Raw genomic sequence first — 16,190 nt, 5'->3', positions numbered from 1 at the left:
AACTAGCAAGAGCTTCCAAAAAATTGAAGTAATCGCGTTAATTTGAGAACAATATATGCACTAACAGCTAGATTTCCTAAGCTGAGCAGTACTTACATTGAGAGATGATATTAGAGTTACCGTTGGATCGTGCATAATCATAAACAAATATAATATATAGGTATATATATAATATAATATATATATATATATAGTATAAATAAAGTTGAAATGGGCTAAAATTTAACAAGGTTAAACTAGTTGTTGAGTTGATAGAAGGTTACAAGATCAAGTTATTATATAGATTTATTTATTTACACAATTCTTGGGCTTGTCACTTACCCTTCGGGAAAAGAAAGGTTAATAAATCCTAAAGTTAATCTTCTTTACACAAATATCAAGCACAATTAGTTTGGGGATCAAATATATGCACTAAGATTATCTTAGTTTGATTGATATTTTTGTCTTTTGTTGTTATTTTTATAAAAAATAAATGAATAAAAATACCAACCAAACAAATTAAGAATGTCATAAAAACCAAACAAGTGATTCTTGAATTGCTAACTCAAGCCACTTCTTATATTTAGAAAAACAAAAAAAGGTTCTTGTTTCTAAATAACCTGTCACTCCATATTTATTTTTCTTTTTTGAGCTGTCATCTTTTTCTCATAAAAAGTTATGTTGATAGTGTTGTACTCCTTTGTATCTAGCATTGATTTGTTGCAACAAACTAAACCAATCAACACTTAAATAAGCTATAGTACGATCAAAATTACTTGTCCCAAAGGCCAATTTAAAAGTTATTCGCCTTGGAAGCCATGGTATTGTTTCAACAATATTTTGTTTGATTAGAACAAAAAACCAATAAAGAAATCGAAACCACTATATATATGTTCTCTATGAAATTGTAAATTAGTCAATCAAAATAAGCAGACTTTCGTTATCTTTTCTCTTTTCTTATTCTAAGATCTCTATCTATTGTAAATGGATAACAGGGTACTCTTTTTAGGTCTTTTCTTGTTCACACTTGGTGGTGTTAATGGATTTCCCATGAATGATCTAATAGAAAAATTGCCCGGACAACCAAATGTTACCTTCAGGCAATTTTCTGGCTACATTGACGTTGATGAAAATGCTGGTAGAAGTTTGTTCTATTATTTTGTCGAAGCTGAAAACGATCCAATGAATCGACCTCTCACTATCTGGCTAACTGGAGGTTAGGCTTTTGAATTACTCCTTTATTTTGTTATTTATTTCAGACCGATGAATCAAGGTTAGTTAGCAACATTTATTTGTATGTATGTATTGACAAAAAATGTTTAAAATTGGTTATATGTTCAGGACCAGGCTGTGGTTCAGTTGGAGATGGGTTTTTAAGTGTTGGTCCTTTCATTACCACAGCTAATGCTCATGGTCTCCAGAGAAATTTATATTCTTGGATCAAAGGTTGATTTTTTTCTTTTTTATGCTTGTGACTTGGGACTTGACATATAGATTTGTTTCAAAATCTTTTGACTTTGGCTATGTACAAATTTTAGCGTCAAATCTCCTATTTATTGATTCCCCTATTGGAGCGGGATGGTCCTACTCAAACACAAGCAGTGACCATGAAGTTGGAGATGAAAGTACAAGTAAGATCATGTTCAACCCAATATTTTCCTTTTTTTTTTTGTCAATATTTGGTAAAACTTTCCTTCATTGTTTCTTACAGATAAAGACCTGCTTACATTCATACTCCAATGGTCTGAAAAGTACCCAAATTTTAAGTCTAGAGATTTATATCTTGGCGGATCAAGCTATGCAGGTTCGAAAAATAATCATTTTATTTGTCCATCTCAAAGTCAAATAAGTTTAGTGTAGGTTAATTGATTTTAGGCTTTGATGAAGACTTAAATAATGTTAATGAAAAATGAGAAGAATTGGTCCCTAAAAACATATTTCATGTAACTTATAATAGTTTTATGTTTTGTTCAGGACACTTCATACCCAATTTGGCTAATGCATTGCTTGATTACAACAAACAATCAAACAATTTCAAGTTCAACATCAAAGGATTGGCAGTAAGAAGATACTTGATCTAACCACTCTAAATCCTTTTGTTTAATTAGTTGTCTAAATGAAATATTTTCCTAACAATTTTAGGTCTGTTTCTTTTTCGATTTGAAAATAGTTGGGGAATCCGCTTCTTCGAAATAAGCTAGACACGCTTGCAATATATGATTTCTTTTGGTCACGCGGAATGATTAATATTAACTTGCACCAACAAATCTTGAAAGAATGCAATGGAATCGACGAAGACAACTATTCCAATAATGCTACCAAATGGTCTAAATTATGCCAAGAAGCCATGGACAAAGCCGAATTGGCTGCTTTTGTTTTATCTTCCATTAATGCAGCTAAGACAAGCCACTTTGATGTTCTTCGTGCATCTTGTAATGAAAAGTGGGAAGACCTTGTGTTAGGGAAGGAGGTATTCATCTTGTTTATTTGTGTATTAACATGAAACTTATTCATTCTTCTTTTTATCTGTGTTTTATATATAAATCCTTTTCCTGTTGCTACAGGTTACCAAGGTTAGCTATGAAGTAGATATGTGCATTCCTTTTAGGGCAGATTTCTATTTCAACATTCCGGAAGTTCAAAAAGCTTTTCATGGGAATCGAACCAATTTAGGGTATCAATGGAAGGGTTGTTTTGAGTAAGTTCTCTTATATATTAAACTTTGGCACATGGTAGGATCTATGCTAATTCTTTTTTGGATACATATGAGTTGTGCACAAGTGAGGTTGATTTTGAACATTGAATCTCGATTCTTTCTCAAGAGAGTGATGATTGTTAAGACAAGTTTGAATTGTTAACAGATTTGTGTTCAATGAGTCCAAGGACTTGTAACTAATGCTTATGCTCTTTTCTTTTTCTTTTTGAATTCTCCTTAATCTATTAGGAAAAGTGGCCTTAAATACAGCGATGCTGATAAAGACATTGACATGCTTCCTGCTTTGAAGAAAATTCTCCAACAGTCTATTCCTATTACAATATTCAGGTTTGTATTACATAAAAATAAAACAAAACAAGTTTTAATAAATAACTAAAGTAGAAATTCTGTGGCTGACATTTTTATTTTATTTTTCCATCCAATATCATGTTACAGTGGAGACCAAGATGCTATCGTACCAACGGTTGGAACCTTAAACCACGTAAACAAGTTAGCCAAGGATATGAATTTGAATTTGACAAAAGATGAAGCTTGGAATCATGAAAACAAGGTTATTGATTTATCTCTTTTAATCATTTATTTATCATCTTTTCTTAATCAATATTATATTAATTATTTTTATCAATGAGCAGGGTGGAGGTTGGATGTACTCGTACGACAATTTATTGACATTGATGACCGTAAAAGAAGCTAATCATCATGTGACTTTTTCAAAACCATTTGAAGCTTTATTTATCTTCACAAATATTGTAATTAATCGATCACACTGAGTTAGCCAATCCTAACAAGACCTTGAAGTCTAATATTCTTTTCTTCTTTTTCCGTAAAAAAAAGGAAAAAAAACCTCATGGGAATTTTATGTTTTGTTGTAATAAAATGACATTGTTTTATGAACAAAGATCTTGTCTTTAATTTTAGTGTTGCTATTTTTATCTATACTCAATAATTATGCATTTTATTAGCTAGCATACATAAAGGCTGTGGTAATGGTAGGACCAGATGAAGAAGAAAAAGCAAAGAAAATTTTGTCACCATGTAGAAGTCCTAGGTAAAACCTTCTATATAAAACTCTTTTTCTCTTTTTTTTTTTTGACTCCTTTTTCTCTCTCCTTAAAGCACTTTTTATAGCATGGTTGGTTGGAGAAATGTCTTAATCATTGTCCCTTTATCCCCAAAAAATATTTGTTTCTTCTTTAATTGCCAAATGACAAAAGGAATAGCCATTCCTTTGCAATCTCTATTCCTCAAAATTACCCAAAATCAAATATTAGCTAATTTTTCACGGTGTTTGCTATTTCATGGGTGAGGGAATAGTTTTTAAAATTAATAAGATAAAAAAGCCCCTAATAAGTGAAAGATAAAAAAAATAATAAAAAGAATTTAAAATAAACAGTTTAAGTGTTTAATTATTTATTATTAAAAATTAATATTTTAAAGTTAAAAATTAATTAAAATTATTAATATTTAATCATAATAATATTTAATTAAATAAATTATTAATATTTTAAATATTAATGATTAAATTATAAATAAAATATTAATATTTGAAAGGTCAATTATTAATATTTAAAAATAAAATAAAATAAAAATTAGTGATAATAATATTTAAATTAAATAAAATATTAATATTTAATTATCAATTATATTTTAAATAAATTATCAATTATTAATATTTAAAAAATAAAATAAAAAATTTAATCATAGTAATATTTAAATTAAATAAAATCTTAATATTTTAAAATATTAATGATTAAATTATAAATAAGATGTCACGACCCGGTACTCTCCTCGAGCTCGTGACAACCGACGTGATGTCCCGATAGACATTTATTACCCGAAATGCTAACCGAAACCCCGTAAGGCTTTAATATCAGTTTTCTCATCTCCTCTGCAAGCAACAGTTACTAATATCTTATTTTAAAAGATTTTAAGCTATTTCCAAACTAAAACAATAAAAAAATAATTTTCGTCTCACAGGAGTANAGATAAATTTTTAATTTATTTTTATTTTTAAAAACAAAATAAATTAAAAAAATAATCATATATTATAGTAAAAGATAGTTTCATCTTTTTATCATTTATTCTTTTATTATACCAAAATTATTTTTATCTACAAAAAATTGTTATAAATTATAATAGCTATTTTACATTATTTCACTCCATCTATTAAATTATATAATAATATTTTTATTTTATTTTTATCTTATTCTATTTCATTACATTTTATTCTGCAAACTAAATTAATAAAAATTGAAAACAAATTCTAATAAGCTCCAAGACTAAAAGCTGGTATCTGGACAGGCTACAATAGGCTGATTCAACTAGGCCAAATCCAATGGGTTAAAGAAGCTGTCACATTCAGCTGGCCCCACGAAACCGAGGCTTGTAGTCTCCATCACAAGCATCAATGGTTCCATTCAAGAACTTGGCACACTCAAGAATTGCAGTATTCACAAGTTAAAAGAGAACGAAGATGCTGACCGGTGCCACCCTTAGTTTATTAATTTTTTAATTATTATATGAATAAAATTAAAGATATACTTTTATCATTTCTAATTAAATTAAATAGTTTGATCTTAAATAGTGATAAGTTGATAACTTATATTTCTCATGTAAAATCTTAGATATGTCAACACTGAGTTCTCAGCTTTAATGTTCAAGTAATATATCAAATATATATGTTAATAATGTTTCAATTATGATTTTTATTTTCAATAAAAAAAAAGAATAAGATGACTAAAAACTAAAGGAGTAACTACCACTTGCCCTATAAACCTAACATTAACGGTAAAAACAAATTAAAAAATTTTGAGATCAAATTTACATGGTTAGCCTCTTAGCATAATGGTAGAAAATCCAAAGAGAATTAACGAATTTTGGTTAGAAGTCAATTTAAGTCATAAGGAGAAATTTGTCTTTCAATTAGTGTGGTGAAGTCATGGTGCAGGTTTTTTATTAACAAAGTAATTAGTAAAATGTGTAATTTAATAAATGAAAATAAAATTGGAGTACCATATTATATATATTTTTAATTTAAGGGATAAAATTGAACATTTGAGGAGTCATGGAAGAAAACAATAGAGTAATAAGAGCTTCCAAAAAGTTGGAGTAACGGCATTAACGTGGGATTTCCTAAATGCTGTCCCGATCAGTACATACTTTGAGAGATGATACCTGCTTGGATCAAACCTAGAACCGACTCAAATTCAGCAACGATACTGTACATATTATAGTTTTGAAGTCAAAGAAGCTCTAAGGGTACCTTCAACAGCTCAATTCCTTTCCTTCTTCTTTTGCTTTGGTGGGCTTTCCATCTCTTCTTTATCGTAGGCTTTCATCATATGGACAGCATGAGTACTATGGAGTTTGGTCCAGTAGCAGTAACAGAAGGATTTCCTTTTAGGCATGATACGAGCATAAAATGGATCAAACTGAAGACTCTTGGCAGGGGTTCATATGGAGTCGTGCATTTGGTGAAGGTAATAGACCCTGTTTCTTGCGTATTTGCTGTTAAACGTTCTCCTCCTCCATGCTCCTCACTCTGGAAGGAATACCGTATCCTTCAACAGTTCGTGGTTGCCCCAATATTGTTCAATGCTTTGATATGCTGACCATTATTGAATCTGAGGTGCCGAATTACAACTTGTTTCTTGATTATGCCCCTGGTGGGGATCTTCTGAATTTGATCAAGAAATATGGCGGTAAAATACCAGAATCTCATGTAAAGTCCTATACGAGAATGTTGCTTGAAGGGCTTCGTGATGTTCATAAGAGAGGTTACGTCCATTGTGATCTCAAACCAGGAAACATTCTTGTTCATCCCTCTGATCAACCCGATTCGCTTAGTACTTTGAGGATTGCTGATTTTGGCTTAGCCAAGGAACCTGAAGAAACAGATGGGCCAAGGACTTGTCCTCACCAGCTTACTTTTCGAGGTACTGCGCGTTACATGTCACCAGAATCTGTCAAGGATGGGAATATCACTGCTGCTTTGGACATATGGTCGCTAGGATGCGTTGTTGTTGAGATGATGACTGGAAATCCACCTTGGGAATCTGTCACAACTAATCGAGAGTTGGCGATGAAGATTGCACTGACAGACTATATACCAGATATACCCCAAGACATGTCAAACTTAGGGAAAGATTTCTTGATGAAGTGCTTTGCTAAGGATCCTCGGAATCGTTGGACTGCTGCTATGCTGAGAAGTCATCCTTTTATCTATCTTGACAGTACATTTTTTGCAGCGAAAATAAGTTTTCTTCAAGTTCCTTCGGGAGAAGCTTCAAATCCTTGGGGAATACAACCTGTTGTCTAGCACATGGGCATTCTTTTTTAGCAATGCCTAATGTCTATTCCAATGGAACTCATGGAGGATGTAATCATCTTTGCATAGATTATCTTTATCTAATATAGTGGCAAGTCTTTTTGTCAATGATGAGTTTAATTAGTTAAATTGTTTTTTCAATGATGAGTTTGATTAAATATGATTTTCGTGCCTACAAATAATTTATTGATACTATATGCTTCAAAGAAGCAAAATATGGATCAACATGAATTATTTCTATGCTGGGTGATATATATATTTATGGGATTCTCTTAATAGAAACTTTCACAAAAATCGCTATCTGATGAAATAATTGATATTCCGAATGCCAATTCACTGAGAATAGAGGTGGAATATTTCATTGTTAAATCAAGGAGACCTAAGAGACTTATAGATAGGAAGAAGATGGTAGGGAGCATAAAAATTACATATTACATAAATAATAAACACAGCAATGTCTTCTTTTTCAGTACGACCATGAGACGCATATGAACTGAGAACAAATTCCTGCAAGCTCTCTTGGAGATCAATACTGAAGATACTGAAACATGATATCTGCAGAGTCTACAATCGGCTGATTCAAAATGGACAAATTCCATGGGTTTAGGAAGCTGTCAGATTCAGCAGGCTCCATGAAAGCAAGGCTTGTATCCTCACCATCAAAAGCATCATTCGAGAACCTGATGATTTCATTTAAAGACTGCAGCCTTTGGCTAAGCTCCATAAGTTGAGCTCTCATCTCTGAGTTCTTAGCCTCAATGGTCGTGTAATGCTGGGTGGTGAAGTTTATTCTCGGAATGATCTGAACATGAAAGTTTCCGCATATGAAATTAGAGAAATCATGATGTCAATCGTTATTAGTTTGCCAAAGATGTATATTAAACCATGCAACAAAGAGAACTAAAAAGTGAAAATGATTTCTTCTCAGTTCCAACAATAATAAAACTAGGTAGACACTAGTTATTATATGAATGCTTAGTAGTACACTAAAATAATAGAACTGAGTAGATAGGAGTTTGTATATTAACTACTTGAGAAGCCAGCACTTGCCATACCTGGGCATTTTCACGTTTATACTCGCTGGTTGTTTGGGAAATATGACTGTCTTGTCTCAGTAGCACAGCTTCTGCTGGAAGTTTCCCCTTGGATTGCAGCTGTCTGATATGCTCTTCTAAGTGTCTGTTCTGGGTAGTCAACCGTCCTGTTTCCTCTTTTAACCGTCTGTTCTCGGTACTCAACCGTCCAATTTCCTCTTGCAAGCATTCGTTCTGGGTAGTCATTTCATTTAAGTTGCAGAAATGAAATTAAAGGGATCTTGATATGAATGCTTATGAGTTTGCAAAAGATGTTAAACTATGCACCAAAGAGAACTTAAGAGTGCAAATCAATTCTGATTCAGTTCCTTAAAAAATAGATCTGAGTAGATGCATGTTTTTGTACACTAACTAATTCAGAAGCCAATGCTTAGTACCTGGACATAACACTTTGATGATCAACCTGGCTCATTGGTTGGGAAATATAATTGTCTTCTCTCTGTAGTACAACTTCTGCTGGAAGTTTCCCCTTGGATTCCATCTGTCTGATATGTTCTTCTAAGTGTCTGTTCTCTGCAGTCAACCGAACTGTTTCTTCTTTTTGAGTGTCTGTTCTCAGCAGTCAACCGTCCTGTTTCTTCTTTTAAGTGTCTGTTCTCAGGACTCAACCTTCCAATTTCCTCTTGCAAGCATTTGATCTGGTCAGTCATTTCATTAACTTCTATCTGCACAATAAAAAGCAAAACAAACATCAAAGGAGAGAAGAATGAAGATACAAATACAAGCCAGGAAATTTCAAATCCTGTCTAAACATATACATACCTGCCGCAAACTTTTATTTTATATCTTGTAAGAAATCCATCTTGTTTATACTAGTCAGTTGATAAATCTATCCTGCCCCTAACCATTCAGAACCTACTGATGGCAACAACGCTCCTCATCCATAAGGGGTTTGCTGGCCTGAGAATTTAGCCTCAGGATGTCAAGACATTCAAGCCCTGAGGCAGCAAAAATTAGACCATCAAGTCACTTATTATCATTTAATGTTACCCTCAGAGCAACAAATTTAATTAATGGGAAAAATGAGTAAAAACAATATGAAAGAAAAGAGATTTCTCTTTCATTACCTTCTTCTTAAGCCAATACTTCACATCAATCTGTCTTTTCTTCTCTCTTTTTTGAGCTTCACTTAGTTTATCTTTACCACCTCTTCTTCTTGCTCTTGGTTGCTCTGAAACTTCAGATGGTCCTACTCGATTCGCAATTCGTGTTGGTCTGCTTAAGAGTGTACCAGTCCCTCATTGGTATAATGCTGGAAAGCTTCTAATTCTCCATCCTCCATGTTTCCCGATGTAGAATTCAGCTTTTGCAGATCGAGAGATTGACAGATTCTTGCTGATTTAGACAATTGAACAAGTCAAAATAAAACACTACGCTACAAATCATGATGGTGGAAATCGTATTAAATCTTAGATGGGAAGGTAGTGAAAGACTAATGTTGCCGATGTTTACCAACTCCAAGAACCCAAAACAGAGAAATGATACAACATCGAGATTGAGCCTTCTACGCAGAGCCCTCCATAAATCCTGGAAACAGAATTCCATGGAAGAACTTGAATCATTGTGACAGTAACTTGAAGAAGATGAAAATTCTATTCTATTAAACCACCAACAGCTAAGCTATATAAAATCAAACAGAAAGAAGAGAAGCTGATTCAGAACCGTATAAATCAAACTACACAAACAAAATTCAAGCTAGAAGAAGGAAAACCAATGCTCACCAAAGCAAAATTTGCCCAGAATCTTGCTTTGCTTGGAAATTCCAGTACGTAATGAACCAAATTGACTTTCAACAACACAATTAGTAAACGATTGGTTGAACTTAGTTTGAGCCGTCCGATTAAGACGCAAGCAAATCACTTCAATCGATCGCGCGAGAAAGAGAGAAAACCGAGTACAGGGCCCGCCTCTTTATTCCAACTTTCACACTGTAGTTAGTCCTCCATTCTATCTCAAATGCACGAAAACTCCACGTTTGTCGTTTGTTTTGATCTTCCTGTCGGCTTCTTTGTTCACTGATCATTGGCTCAGAGAGTTCAGACTTCCGACTCCACATTCAATCGGAAGTTTATGAAATCAAAGTTAGATTCAAACAGGTGAAGTTTGAGTAGTTTCAAGTGTTCAATAAATCAAATAGTTCCATTCCTTATACAATTATTAGTTAGAAGAATTATGCATGCATGGATTTGGATTAATTAGTTCTACTTTCGAATAAATTAATCGTTACAATATTCGGATTTAACTTAAATGATAAGGTTGGAGTGAAATTCACATAATTCGAGTAAAATTTTATATGAGTTGTGTTGGTCCTGTTGTACGGAAAGAAAAATATTTGCTATTGAATATAAGATCATAGGAAACTTAATTTAATTCATATGAGATAACGTTAATTAACAAGAAAAATATGATTAAAACCTTTTAGGACAATATTTAGTTGATTAGGTGTTTTAACTGTTTATATTAGTACATTGAGAGTAATAATTTAATTCACTTATTCGGCTTAAAGGCCTAAGCAGCAAAAACCTAGTTAACTCAAATCCAAAGAGCCCAACAAGTATATAATCCAAGTCGGCCCTGAGCCGAAAAACTAGGTTAATTTGCGTATATTATTCCCATAAAATCTAAAATGCTAACTCTTTATATATTACCCCCTAACAGTCGAAAAAGTTCTTGAATTATTTAAAAAATAATAATTTTTTATTACATTTAATTAAGTTTTTATATTTTTATTTTAAGTCAAATAAATACTTATAATTAATAATTGATTAATTATTATTAATTAAATTATTATTTATTATTTTACATTAATATGACATCAATGTGAAATGTAAAAAATGTCACATGACTGCATCATCATTCATTAATGTCAACATGTTATATCAACATATCAACATGTCACGTGACATAAAATGATCAATGACGTTTCGATTAAATTAATTATTAATCATAAAATTTTATTTAATTTAAAATAAAAAATATAAATATTTATTTGACTCAAAATAAAAATATAGAAGTTTGATTAAAGGTAATAAAAGAATAAGAGTCTATTTGAATTTTCCTGAATATAATTTACGAGTATTTTTAGATATTATGCCTTAACATATATGCTAATTAACCTTTGAGCAAACAAACTAACACTTTAGAGAAAACCAAATAAAGGATTTGAATTTTACTTTTTTTTAGAGGGAAGTCATGCACTAACTAGGGGCGGAGCCTCCTTATGTGATGGGGGGCCATGACCCTCCAAAACTTTTAAATTTTTTTTCATAACATATAAAAATTTTTAAATATTTTTATATATTCTATTACTACCTCCCTCAAAAAAATGTTTTATTTAATAATTAATATAAATAAAAATAATAAAATAATTTCACTTATCTTACATAACTTTAAAATTTTTTACTATATATTATTATTTTTATTTTTATTTATTTATTTTTTTCATTGTTTTTCTGTTTGTTTATATGTTATAAATTTCTATAAATATTCTTTCTCAAATTTTTACAAACCATTAACCATATTCTTTTTTTTTTTTTGTTATGTAATATGTGGTATCTGCCTTCTATTTGCCATATTTTTCTTTTTTATGTTATATGAATTTTATTTTCTATGATTTTAATATTTAAAAATTAATAAATTATTATATCGTTCTCAAATATAAGTTGTAATATTACATTGTTACTTAAAATTTCATCAACGTATCATTTTTTTTATTAATCCTCATTATGTAAGAGAAAATTAACTTGAGTATATTTTTTTTATATGTTTTACATTTTATGTTTAGTTAAAATGAAATTCTCTTGAATATATAGTATTTAAATAATTCTGATTATATAAGAAAAAATTATTAATCTTATATATCATTTTAAACTATTTATATTTTACAAATCATAGTTTTATATTTAGTTTCATATTTCTATTATTAATATTTTTATTATTGATTGAATTTAACATATTAGTTTTTTAAAAATTTTAACTCTTATTGAATTGTGTTTAGCCCCCCTCAATAAAATTTGGCTAGCTCCACCCCTGACATTAACCGATGAAATAAATGCTCGGATATTAGTTTTGGTTTTAGATTATTCATTAAAATTGTCTATTTGACAGTATATAAAAATTTGGATTTGAAACAAGTGTTCATGGATAATAATAGAACGGAAATGTTCTTGCTTTCCAAATTATCTCAAACGAAAAGCATGCATGAAAATCTTGGATCCATGGTGGAAGCAAATAGTACTCAATTTATGCAAAACTCGAAAGCCATTGTTATTACATATGACAAAGCTCAAGTTCATGGCGCAAGTATTCAAACATAAACATACAAGGAAAACCTACTAGAGTATTTTACAGTACAAAACTGACTTTTACACAATGATGAATGCATCTGTTAGAGATGGATCTCTGTTAGAGATTAGATCCAAACGCATTCTTGATCCCTTAACCTGAAAAGCTTTAACTTTTTAAGTTAGGGATCAAAAATATGTTTCAACTTAACCTCTAGCAATGTTGAAGAGTTATACAGATGACGCACTGCACATTAATAACAGTATAGTTTAGGTGAGTAAACTATACTGCTACTGGAGTGACGAACGTGACCTGTAGAACTCTTCAACATTAGTATCTTCAGAGAAAATCCCATCTCCCATCTGCAACTTCAGAAACCACACAAGTAAAAGAAGAAACAAGTTCAAAAGTAAAGAACTGCACGCCTAGAATCTATGCTATTCGGATATGGATACGTGTCTATCCGAATCTGTTATTGGAATACTGGGAAAGTCTAAGGAAATAAACCAGTGCTGACGGACTTGCCAGAAAAGTCCTCTGCATCAGCCAGACAGTCCTGGAACCTCTCGTATGTCTGAGCACGTTCGTTGTACAAGGCATCCAATTTGTCATCTATGCTTTGGAGCACTTGTCTTCCTGCCAGGCAGAAATACGCCCGAGCTATTTTCTTCAAATGATTCATTGCAAATTCCACATTGAAATTGATGCGGAGAGCATCCTTGATGGCATCTCGCCATTTCAACATTTTTTCTGGTGAAACCTGATCAAGGTGGAGATGCTCCATCTCTTTCACGGTAGCACAGAAAAGTATATAGATTTGCCCTGCAACATTGGAGTTTATTAAACTCGGAGCCGAAACATCACCATAGACACTAATAATCCTTTCAACAGTCGGAACCAAAGACAGTGGGAAGCTGTATCTTCCAATGGTTTTGTGCTCCCCCTCTAAAAAACTCATAAAGTCGGAGATATCAACGTTGCTTTGAACATCCTCATCGATTTTCATGAGGAATTCAGCCAATGTCCTGTTTGGTTGGACAACAGGTTCGCTAGTATCCAATTCATTGGACGGCAGATCGTCCAATAAATCATCAAGTTGCAGACCATCAAGCTGAAACAATAAGTTTGGATATGACAAGATCCTAATTAAGTTGAAAGCATGCATGTGACAAGATTAATATAAATGTAATTAAGATCATTGCTAGTAAAACTTTAATGAAAACCTTTCCAGATTTCTAAAAACAAATGCATTCAACATGATTAGAAACAATGACCATACCTCGTCAGGAGTTCCTCCTCTATTAGAGTCCATCCCCTGAGCATCCTGCAAATTGGAATTCAGAAATGGATTTCCGATCAACAAAAAGAGAAATTAAGATAGTGGTTTCAGTAATCACATGTGGTCTGTTAAATCTTGATATCTTCTTGTTTCCATTGTTCTACATTCAATTGTTTAAGGCTTCAGAAGGGGCTTTTTTCAGTTCCCAATTTTTGACATTATAATTATATTAAAAATTTTCAACCCCCCCAAATTTGTGTCCTCAAACATAGAATTAAGGAAATCTTTGATGTGCAATGTGTTAGTTTTCAATGATTAGAGACTATAGACAAAAGAGAACCAGAGAGAGTGAAAATCAATTTTTAATCAGTCTCTAAGATGATATATAGAAAACTGATAAGCTAAGATGAGTTGCCTGGACAGAGAAGACTGGATGATGATCCTGGGCCTGGTTAACCGAGTAGGAATAAGAATTTTCTTGTTGCTCCAGATCTCTTGACCGAACTTCATGGTACTCGACTATCAACATTTTTATTATCTCTGTCAGGTGGGTATTCTGCAAGTATTTGCTCCAACACTCAGTATAACAATAGAAATTAAGCTCCAATTAAAGCAGAAGAGAGAAACTTAAACATCAAATCATTTGCCACCAGGGAAATAAAAAAGCAGAGAAAGAGATTTCTTGACCTTCTTGCCATTCTTCCTCTTATCTATTCTCCTTTGAAATTGATTTATACTTCCACAACCTCTTGTCTGAGGTCGGTTTGAAGCTTTTGGTTGTCCTATTGGAGAATGCATCTGTCAGATAAAATTACCCACCTGAAAGTTCCAATTACTTCGGTTATTCACCTTTGCTATAACATTAAAAGCCCTTGCAGATTAAAAGATTGCAGATCCTGATCTAGACAATTGAATAATCTGCCAAAAAATCTCATAATCAATAACCCCATTGATCTGCTTGCAGAATAAAAGAAAGAAAGATCATGGATGATTGACTAGGAAGTAAGTACAAGTCAACTTTAAGTCAATTACACAATTAAAGCAGAGAAATATAGGAAAAATAAATGAAATCAACAGAGAATGAGCCTAGACAATCTCCAGAGAAAGGAAAAAAAGAAAAACACAAAGATCAAACAAGAAAAGAAAAAACAAAAGAAGCTGATTCAAATTTGGACAAGAACAAGAACACAAGGAAAACAGAATTCTATAAAATTTTCATTTCTACCAAACAAGGAAAATCAAGCACTTACCTGATTCAATATCCTATACTCAAGCTGCAAAGCAATCTCCTCTACCCTTTTTTCTTCTCAGCAACAACGTGTGAATTAAGTCTTCAAAGGAATCAAAAGACTTAAAAACAACCAAATAGTAAGACTCAGAAAAGACTCTTGCTGTTGAACTTGAACCTTCCGATTAGGCCCCATGAAGCTTATTGGAACCGTTAGATCATAGATGGTGAGGCAAAAAAGAAGTGCAGTACTCTTATCGTTTAACTTTGTCTAGTCCATTACTAAATTCCAATCGCACGAAAGCATCAAGTGGTCGAACGTTTTTGACGTTCTTTCCTCTCAGTGCCTTGGTCGCTGCCAAGCTAGCTAGTAGGAATCTGATGTGTAAAGTTACATTCAATCTCCATTAAACTATTTTTCAGTTGGGATCGCAAATGTGAACTTTTTTTTTTTCTTTAATTTAGGAAAAGGGGATTCAATTTCTACTGTAGAGATCATGCATCAATCAATAAGTTAAATGTTCGAATGTCGCAAAATGTGAATGGTTATTCAAGATTATACCCCGAGAATTGTAGGTTGCCAAGCCCTTCTTGGAGTGTTACATATTTGCTGTTAGTACCATCTTTGAGCATATTTTTGCTTGCTTTACAGAATGAGAGACAATCAAAAGTGCAGCTGAAAACATCTTAAAAACATTAAAGACATAAACCAAGTAAACAGACATCATCAGTGCTTACATAAACTGGAATTGATCAGAGAGCCTTCTGCTTGGTTCTGGCTGCTCAGTCTCAGTCTTGGTTTCTCCTTAAAACCCTGAATTGCACTGAACAATGAATGTAGCAGAGAGAGCCGACTGCATGAGAGCAATTGAGGCAGCAAAGAGAATATTTTTGAGTTCCTTGCATTTCATTCATTTTCACATCCATCATAGCTTTTTGTTCTTCAGGTAAAATCAGCTGAACAATCCAAAGCTAATTCCAAAATGGATGATTTGATGTACAATTTGGTTCGACAATCAAATATTCTTCCTCTCTTCTTAGTAAATTGGCATTCGAAATATAAATTATTCCATTAGATAGTGACTTTTTTTTATCCCTATGCCCAACAGGCATTGCTCCAGTAAAAGTTTTATTTGTTGGCTTCTTTCTTGTGGAAGTTTCTATTAAGAGAATCCCATAACTACAAATGTCACACAGTATAGAGATAATTTATGTTGATCCGTATTTTTCTTCTTTGTAGCATTTTGTATTAATAAATTATTCGTATGTACGCAAATTTAATT

At 32.2% G+C, this 16,190-nt stretch overlaps 4 protein-coding genes across 4 annotated transcripts; 2 read left to right on the top strand and 2 right to left on the bottom strand.

Moving 5' to 3' along the window:
* Positions 964-3,476, top strand: LOC18594147 (serine carboxypeptidase-like 44). Its single transcript, XM_007021619.2, has 10 exons — positions 964-1,195; positions 1,321-1,425; positions 1,518-1,610; positions 1,691-1,783; positions 1,954-2,039; positions 2,150-2,449; positions 2,544-2,677; positions 2,924-3,022; positions 3,131-3,245; positions 3,328-3,476. Exons 1-10 carry the CDS (start codon positions 964-966, stop codon positions 3,463-3,465), a joined length of 1,395 nt encoding a protein of 464 aa, XP_007021681.2. The 3' UTR covers positions 3,466-3,476.
* LOC18594146 (mitogen-activated protein kinase kinase kinase 3) lies at positions 6,225-7,015 on the top strand. Its single transcript, XM_018124264.1, has one exon. The coding sequence runs from the start codon at positions 6,225-6,227 to the stop codon at positions 7,011-7,013; it is 789 nt and encodes a 262-aa protein (XP_017979753.1). The 3' UTR covers positions 7,014-7,015.
* Positions 7,325-9,398, bottom strand: LOC18594145 (bZIP transcription factor 44). The gene is made up of 4 exons (XM_018124263.1): positions 9,348-9,398; positions 8,641-8,781; positions 8,078-8,290; positions 7,325-7,824 (listed from the first exon to the last, which is right to left on the bottom strand). The coding sequence occupies exons 1-4, from the start codon at positions 9,396-9,398 to the stop codon at positions 7,549-7,551; spliced, it is 681 nt and encodes a 226-aa protein (XP_017979752.1). The 3' UTR covers positions 7,325-7,548.
* Positions 12,338-15,139, bottom strand: LOC18594144. The gene is made up of 5 exons (XM_007021616.2): positions 14,930-15,139; positions 14,367-14,498; positions 14,095-14,235; positions 13,680-13,724; positions 12,338-13,511 (listed from the first exon to the last, which is right to left on the bottom strand). Exons 2-5 carry the CDS (start codon positions 14,475-14,477, stop codon positions 12,894-12,896), a joined length of 915 nt encoding a protein of 304 aa, XP_007021678.2. The 5' UTR covers positions 14,478-14,498; positions 14,930-15,139; the 3' UTR covers positions 12,338-12,893.

This window comes from Theobroma cacao, chromosome 7 (assembly GCF_000208745.1).
Source record: "Theobroma cacao cultivar B97-61/B2 chromosome 7, Criollo_cocoa_genome_V2, whole genome shotgun sequence".
In the NCBI taxonomy this organism is placed as follows: Eukaryota; Viridiplantae; Streptophyta; class Magnoliopsida; order Malvales; family Malvaceae; genus Theobroma; species Theobroma cacao.
The sequence above is the reverse complement of the archived record's forward strand: the minus strand, read 5'-3'. Positions and strand labels throughout refer to the sequence as shown.

Excerpts from the sequence above, each read along its gene's own strand:
- LOC18594144 (XM_007021616.2), bottom strand. The coding sequence starts at position 14,477 with ATGCATTCTCCAATAGGACAACCAAAAGCTTCAAACCGACCTCAGACA. Across the intron at positions 13,725-14,094 it reads ATCCAGTCTTCTCTGTCCAG|GATGCTCAGGGGATGGACTC; the intron begins GCAACTCATCTT and ends TCCAATTTGCAG. Across the intron at positions 13,512-13,679 it reads GAGGAGGAACTCCTGACGAG|CTTGATGGTCTGCAACTTGA; the intron begins GTATGGTCATTG and ends TTATTGTTTCAG.
- LOC18594147 (XM_007021619.2), top strand. The coding sequence starts at position 964 with ATGGATAACAGGGTACTCTTTTTAGGTCTTTTCTTGTTCACACTTGGT. Across the intron at positions 1,784-1,953 it reads TGGCGGATCAAGCTATGCAG|GACACTTCATACCCAATTTG; the intron begins GTTCGAAAAATA and ends TGTTTTGTTCAG. Across the intron at positions 2,040-2,149 it reads TCAACATCAAAGGATTGGCA|TTGGGGAATCCGCTTCTTCG; the intron begins GTAAGAAGATAC and ends ATTTGAAAATAG.
- LOC18594145 (XM_018124263.1), bottom strand. The coding sequence starts at position 9,398 with ATGGAGGATGGAGAATTAGAAGCTTTCCAGCATTATACCAATGAGGGA. Across the intron at positions 8,782-9,347 it reads ATTATACCAATGAGGGACTG|ATAGAAGTTAATGAAATGAC; the intron begins GTACACTCTTAA and ends TTTATTGTGCAG. Across the intron at positions 8,291-8,640 it reads CAAAAAGAAGAAACAGTTCG|AACGAATGCTTGCAAGAGGA; the intron begins GTTGACTGCAGA and ends ATGACTACCCAG.
- LOC18594146 (XM_018124264.1), top strand. The coding sequence starts at position 6,225 with ATGCTCCTCACTCTGGAAGGAATACCGTATCCTTCAACAGTTCGTGGT.